This window comes from Lampetra fluviatilis, unplaced genomic scaffold, assembly GCF_964198595.1.
Source record: "Lampetra fluviatilis unplaced genomic scaffold, kcLamFluv1.1 SCAFFOLD_1327, whole genome shotgun sequence".
NCBI lineage: Eukaryota > Metazoa > Chordata > Hyperoartia > Petromyzontiformes > Petromyzontidae > Lampetra > Lampetra fluviatilis.
Genome location: NW_027620469.1, coordinates 1 through 8,296, shown reverse-complemented (window position 1 = coordinate 8,296; position 8,296 = coordinate 1). Strand labels below are relative to the sequence as shown.

Here is an 8,296-nt window from a genome sequence, read left to right as displayed (position 1 = left end):
AGAACCAAGAAGATGCATCCCTGCAGTCACGAAAGCTTCAAATCTGGAAGTGTACGATGACGTCACGGGTGGGTGACTGGAGTGTCATGACGTCACGGGATGATAAGTGGTGCGTGGGGAGGAGTTTGAAGTGTCTGATGACGTCATTGACCAGGGGGTGGGACTGGTTGGAGTGACCGATGACGTCACGGCTGCGGAATGGAGTGTTATGACGTCACGGGTTGGGAAGTGGAGCGTGGGGGGGGGAGGTTGAAGTGTCCGATGACGTCAGGGGAGGGGACTGCAGTGTAATGACGTCACGGGATGAAAAGTGGGGCGTGGGAGGGGAGGGTTGAAGTGTCCGATGACGTCAGGGGAGGGGACTGCAGTGTAATGACGTCACGGAGTGGGAAGTGGAGCGTGGGAGGGGGAGGGTTGCAGTGTACGATGACGTCACGGCCGCGGAATGGAGTGTCTGATGACGTCACCGGCGGGGGGAATGGAGTGTCGGATGACGTCACGTGTGTAGAAGTACAGTGGGGGGGGCGGGGGGAGGTGTCCGATGACTTCACGCACGGGAACTGTCGAGAAAGTGTCGAGTGACGTCACGAATAGGGGTTGCCCGATGACGTCACCATCCCTAACACTAACACCATCATCAGCAGCAGCATCAGTAGTAGTAGCAGCATCAGCAGCATCAGTAGTAGTAGCATCAGCAGCATCAGTAGTAGTAGCAGCAGCATCATAATCAGCAGCATCATCATCAGCAGCATCAGTAGTAGTAGCATCAGCATCATCAGTAGTAGTAGCATCAGCATCATCAGTAGTAGTAGCAGCATCAGCAGCATCAGTAGTAGTAGCAGCATCAGCAGCATCAGTAGTAGTAGCAGCAGCATCATAATCAGCAGCGTCATCATCAGCAGCATCAGCAGCAGTAGCAGCAGCATCATAATCAGCAGCAGCATCACAAACATCATCATCAGCAGCAGCATCACCACCATCACCACACCACCACTCGCCACCACTCACCACCACTCACCACCACTCACCAGCACTCACCAGCACCACACCACCATCACCACCACCACCACTCACCACTGACCACCACCACTCGCCACCACTCACCACCACTCATCACCACTCACCACCACCACTCACCACTCGCCACCACCACCACTCACCACTCACCACCACCACTCACCACCACCACCACTCGCCACCACTCACCACTCACCACCACCACCACTCACCACTCCGCACCACCACCACTCACCACCACTCACCACCACACTCACCATCACCACCACCACCATCACCACCATCACCACTCACCACCACACTCACCACCACTCACCATCACCACCACCACCATCACCACCATCACCACTCACCACCACACTCACCACCATCACCATCACCACCATCAAGCAGCATGTCCGGACCTCCGGTGCGAGGAATCTTGAAGAGACGCGATGTCCCATCAGCATCAGCAGCTACCGCAGCTCCTTCTCAGCAGCAGCAGCTGGGGCAGCAGCAGCTGGGGCAGCTGGAGGGGCAGCAGCTGGGGCAGCAGCTGGAGCAGGGCAGGCGGCGTGAGGACGATGAGGAGGTGGAGGGGGAGGAACGGTAACGACATCTGCACTCACTCAGTTAGTCACTCAGTTAGTCACTCAGTTAGTCACTCAGTTAGTCACTCAGTTAGTCATTCAGTGACTCAGTCAGTTAGTCACTCAGTCAGTGACTCAGTCACTCACTCAGTCACTCAGTTAGTCACTCAGTTAGTTAGTCATTCAGTGACTCAGTCAGTTAGTCACTCAGTCAGTGACTCAGTCGCTCAGTTAGTCAGTCGCTCAGTCAGTCACTCAGTCAGTCACTCACTCACTCAGTCACTCACTCAGTCATTCACTCACTCAGTCACTCACTCAGTCATTCACTCACTCAGTCACTCACTCACTCAATCACTCAGTCACTCACCCACTCAGCCACTCACTCACCCACTCAGTCATTCACTCACTCAGTCAGTGACTCAGTCACTTAGTCAGTGACTCACTCAGCTACTCACTCACCCACTCACTCACTCACCCACTCACTCACTCACCCACTCAGCCACTCACTCAGCCACTCACTCACTCACTCACCCACTCAGCCACTCACTCACCCACTCATTCACTCACTCACTCACTCAGTCACTCAATCACTCAGTCATTCACTCACTCAGTCACTCACTCACTCACTCAGCCACTCACTCACTCAGTCAATCACTCACCCACTCACTCACTCACCCACTCAGCCACTCACTCACCCACTCAGTCAGCACTCACTCAGCACTCCAGGCCTCCACTAGAGGCCTGGTAGGGGGAGGGGTTGGGTTTTGGATGGGGTTTGGGTGGGTGAGTGGGTGAGTGGGTGAGTGGGTGGGTGAGTGGGTGGGTGAGTGGGTGGGTGAGTGAGTGGGTGGGTGGGTGGGTGAGTGAGTGAGTGAGTGGGTGGGTGGGTGAGTGGGTGGGTGAGTGGGTGGGTGAGTGGGTGGGTGGGTGAGTGAGTGGGTGGGTGGGTGAGTGGGTGGGTGAGTGGGTGGGTGGGTGGGTGAGTGGGTGGGTGGGTGGGTGAGTGGGTGGGTGAGTGGGTGGGTGAGTGGGTGAGTGAGTGGGTGAGTAGGTGAGTAGGTGAGTGGGTGAGTAGGTGAGTGAGTAGGTGAGTGAGTGAGTGGGTGAGTGAGTGGGTGGGTGGGTGAGTGGGTGGGTGGGTGAGTGGGTGAGTGAGTGGGTGAGTGAGTGGGTGAGTGGGTGAGTGAGTGGGTGGGTGAGTGGGTGAGTGGGTGAGTGAGTGGGTGGGTGAGTGGGTGAGTGGGTGAGTGGGTGAGTGAGTGGGTGAGTGGGTGAGTGAGTGGGTGAGTGAGTGGGTGGGTGAGTGGGTGGGTGAGTGGGTGAGTGAGTGGGTGAGTAGGTGAGTAGGTGAGTGGGTGAGTAGGTGAGTGAGTAGGTGAGTGAGTGAGTGGGTGAGTGAGTGGGTGGGTGGGTGAGTGGGTGGGTGGGTGAGTGGGTGAGTGGGTGAGTGGGTGAGTGAGTGGGTGAGTGAGTGGGTGAGTGGGTGAGTGAGTGGGTGGGTGAGTGGGTGAGTGGGTGAGTGGGTGAGTGAGTGGGTGAGTGGGTGAGTGAGTGGGTGGGTGATACACTCTCTCTGTCTCTCTGTGTCTCTGTCTCTATGATGGCCTCTACAGGAAGAAGTCTCAGTGCTGGGACGAGATGAACATCCTCGCCACGTACCACCCGGCCAACAAGGACTACGGACTCATGAAAATCGACGAGCCCAGCACCCCCTACTCACGGTGCGTACCACCCACCCACTCAACTACTCACCCACTCACTCACTCACTCAACTACCCACTCATTCACCCACCTACCCACTCAACTACTCACCCACTCAACTACTCACCCACTCACTCACTCACCCACCCACCCACTCACCCACCCACTCACCCACCCACCCACCCACTCACCCACTCACCCACCCACCCACCCACTCACCCACCCACTCACTCACCCACTCACCCACCCACCCACTCGCCCACCCACCCACTCACCCACCCACTCACTCACCCACCCACCCACCCACCCACCCACTCACCCACTCACTCACCCACCCACCCACTCACTCACCCACCCCACCCACTCACTCACCCACCCACCCACCCACCCACTCACCCACTCACTCACTCACCCACCCACCCACTCACCCACCCACTCACCCACCCACCCACTCACCCACCCACTCACCCACCCACCCACCCACTCACCCACTCACCCACTCACTCACCCACCCACCCACTCACCCACCCACCCACCCACTCACCCACTCACTCACCCACCCACTCACTCACCCACCCACCCACTCACCCACCCACCCACCCACTCACTCACCCACCCACCCACCCACCCACCCACTCACCCACTCACTCACTCGCCCACCCACCCACTCACCCACCCACTCAACTACCCACCCACTCACTCACCCACCCACCCACCCACTCACCCACTCACCCACTCACCCACCTACCCACCCACTCACTCAACTACCCACCCACTCACCCACCCACCCACCCACTCACCCACCCACCCACCCACCCACTCACCCACTCAATCAACTATCCACCCACCCACCCACCCACTCACCCACTCACCCACCCACCCACTCACCCACCCACTCACCCACCCACTCACCCACCCACCCACTCACCCACTCACCCACCCACCTACCCACCTACTCACTCAACTACCCACCCACCCACTCACCCACCCACCCACCCACTCACCCACCCACTCACCCACCCACCCACCCACCCACCTACCCACTCACCCACCCACTCACCCACCCACCCACCCACCCACTCACCCACCCACTCACTCACTCACCCACCCACCTACTCACCCACCCACTCACCCACCCACTCACCCACCCACTCACCCACCCACCCACTCACCCACCCACCCACCCACTCACCCACCCACCTACCCACCCACTCACTCAACTACCCACCCACACACCTACCCACCTACCCACCCACTCACCCACCCACCCACCCACTCACCCACCCACCCACTCACCCACCCACCTACCCACCCACTCACTCAACTACCCACCCACCCACCCACTCACCCACCCACCCACTCACCCACCCACCTACCCACCCACTCAATCAACTACCCACCCACCCACCCACTCACTCACCCACTCACCCACTCACTCACTCACCCACCCACCCACTCACCCACTCAACTACCCACTCAACTACCCACTCAACCACCCACCCACCCACCTACCCACCCACTCACTCACCCACTCACCCACCCACTCGCCCACCTACCCACTCACCCACCTACCCACTCACCCACCCACTCAACTACCCACCCACTCACCCACTCACTCACCCACTCACCCACTCACTCACTCACCCACCCACCCACTCACCCACTCAACTACCCACTCAACTACCCACTCAACCACCCACCCACCCACCTACCCACCCACCCACTCACCCACTCACCCACTCACCCACCCACCCACTCACCCACTCACCCACTCACTCACCCACCCACTTACCCACCCACTCACCCACCCACTCACCCACCCACTCACTCAACTACCCACCCACACACCTACCCACCCACCCTCCGACCTACCTGATGTTGATGGTGATGTTGTTGATGATGATGTTGATGGTGTTGATGATGATGTTGTTGATGTTGATGATGATGTTGTTGATGTTGATGTAGGATGGTGGGTGATGATGACGATGTTGATGTTGATGGCGATGATGTTGGTGATGTTGATGTAGGATGGTCGGTGATGATGACGATGTTGTTGATGTTGATGATGTTGGTGATGTTGATGATGATTGATGTTGATGATGTTGATGTTGTTGGTGATGTAGATGGTGATGTTGATGTTGTTGATGTTGATGATGTTGATGTTGTTGGTGATGTTGATGGTGGTGATGTTGATGTTTATGATGTTGGTGATGTTGATGATGATTGATGTTGATGATGTTGATGTTGTTGGTGATGTTGATGGTGGTGATGGTGATGATGTTGATGTTGTTGTTGTTGTAGGATGGTTGGTGATGGTGACGATGTTGATGTTGATGGTGACGATGTTGATGTTGATGGTGATGATGTTGATGTTGTAGGATGGTCGGTGATGATGACGATGGGCTGAGTGACGTGGAGGACACCCACAGGGTGGACCCAGACGACCTCACTCGCATGTAGAGTCCACTCACCCACTCACCCACTCACCCGCTCACTCACCCACTCACCCACTCACCCACTCACCCACCCACTCACCCACTTACCCACTCACCCACTCACCCACTCACCCACTCACTCACTCACCCACTCACTCACCACTCACTCAGTCACTCACCCACTCACTCACTCACCCGCTTACCCACTCACCCACTCACCCACTCACCCACTCACTCACTCACTCACCCACTCACTCACCACTCACTCAGTCACTCACCCACTCACTCACTCACTCACCCGCTCACTCACTCACTCACTCACCCGCTCACTCACTCACTCACTCACCACTCACTCAGTCACTCACCCACTCACCCACTCACCCACTCACCCACTCACTCACTCACCCACTCACCCACTCACCCACTCACTCACTCACCCGCTCACTCACTCACTCACTCACCACTCACTCAGTCACTCACCCACTCACTCACCACTCACTCACCCACTCACTCACTCACCCACTCACCCACTCACTCACTCAACTCACCCACTCACTCACTCACCCACTCACTCACTCACTCACCCGCTCACTCACTCACCCGCTCACTCACTCACCCACTCACTCAGTCACTCACCCACTCACTCACCACTCACTCACTCACCACTCACTCACTCACCCACTCACTCACCCACTCACCCACTCACTCACCCACTCACTCACTCACCCACCCACTCACTCACCCGCTCACTCACTCACTCAGTCACTCACTCACTCACCCACTCACTCACTCACCCACTCACTCACTCGCTCACTCACTCACTCACTCACCCACTCACTCACTCACCCGCTCACTCACTCACTCACCACTCACTCAGTCACTCACCCACTCACTCACTCACTCACCCACCCACTCACCACTCACTCACTCACTCACCCACTCACCCACCCACTCACTCACCCGCTCACTCACTCACTCAGTCACTCACTCACCCGCTCACTCACTCACTCACCACTCACTCACCCACTCACTCACCCACCCACCCACTCACTCACCACTCACTCACTCACTCACCCACTCACTAACTCAGTCACTCACCCACTCACTCACCCACTCACCCACTCACTCACCACTCACTCACTCACTCACCCACTCACTCACCCACCCACTCACCTCACTCAGTCAGTCACTCACTCACCCGCTCACTCACTCACTCAGTCACTCACCCACTCACTCACTCACCCACTCACTCACTCAGTCATTCACTCACTCACCCACTCACCCGCTCACTCACTCACTCACCACTCGCTCAGTCACTCACTCACCACTCACTCACCACTCACTCACTCACCACTCACTCACCATTCACTCTCCCCATGTCTTCCCCCCGTGTCTCTCCCCCCATGTCTCCCCCCCCGTGTCTCTCCCCGTGTCTCCCCCCGTGTCTCCCCCCGTGTCTCTCCCCCCGTGTCTCCCCCCGTGTCTCCCCCCGTGTCTCCCCCCCGTGTCTCCCCCCCGTGTCTCCCCCCCCCCCCCGTGTCTCCCCCCGTGTCTCCCCCCGTGTCTCCCCCCCCCCCCCGTGTCTCCCCCCGTGTCTCCCCCCGTGTCTCCCCCCCCCCCCCGTGTCTCCCCCGTGTCTCCCCCCCCCCCCCCGTGTCTCCCCCCGTGTCTCCCCCCGTGTCTCCCCCCCCCCCCCGTGTCTCCCCCCGTGTCTCCCCCCCGTGTCTCCCCCCCCCCCCGTGTCTCCCCCCGTGTCTCCCCCCCGTGTCTCCCCCCCCCCCCGTGTCTCCCCCCCGTGTCTCCCCCCCGTGTCTCCCCCCCCCCCGTGTCTCCCCCCCGTGTCTCCCCCCGTGTCTCCCCCGTGTCTCCCCCCGTGTCTCCCCCCCGTGTCTCCCCCCGTGTCTCCCCCCCGTGTCTCCCCCCCCCCCCGTGTCTCCCCCCGTGTCTCCCCCCGTGTCTCCCCCCCGTGTCTCCCCCCCGTGTCTCCCCCCCCCCCGTGTCTCCCCCCGTGTCTCCCCCCCGTGTCTCCCCCCGTGTCTCCCCGTGTCTCCCCCCCCCCCCCGTGTCTCCCCCCCATGTCTCCCCCCCGTGTCTCCCCCCCCCCGTGTCTCTCCCCCCCCGTGTCTCCCCCCCCCCGTGTCTCCCCGTGTCTCTCTCCCCCCCCCCCCGTGTCTCCCCCCCGTGTCTCCCCCCCCCCCCCCCCGTGTCTCCCCCCCGTTGTCTCCCCCCCATGTCTCCCCCCCGTGTCTCCCCCCCCCCCGTGTCTCTCCCCCCCCGTGTCTCCCCCCCCCCGTGTCTCCCCGTGTCTCTCTCCCCCCCCCCCCGTGTCTCCCCCCCGTGTCTCCCCCCCCCCCCCCCCGTGTCTCCCCCCCGTGTCTCCCCCCCGTGTCTCCCCCCCCCCGTGTCTCTCCCCCCCCGTGTCTCCCCCCCCCCCCCCATGTCTCCCCCCCGTGTCTCCCCCCCCCCGTGTCTCTCCCCCCCCGTGTCTCCCCCCCCCCGTGTCTCCCCGTGTCTCTCTCCCCCCCCCCCGTGTCTCCCCCCCGTGTCTCCCCCCCCCCCCCCCCGTGTCTCCCC

The 8,296-nt window shown here is 60.4% G+C and overlaps 1 protein-coding gene across 1 annotated transcript; it reads left to right on the top strand.

The window, feature by feature from the left end:
- Positions 1-1,311: 1,311 nt before the first annotated feature.
- Positions 1,312-5,747, top strand: LOC144953958 (protein phosphatase inhibitor 2-like). Its single transcript, XM_078884553.1, has 3 exons — positions 1,312-1,605; positions 3,200-3,307; positions 5,666-5,747. The coding sequence occupies exons 1-3, from the start codon at positions 1,412-1,414 to the stop codon at positions 5,745-5,747; spliced, it is 384 nt and encodes a 127-aa protein (XP_078740679.1). The 5' UTR covers positions 1,312-1,411.
- Positions 5,748-8,296: the final 2,549 nt, after the last annotated feature.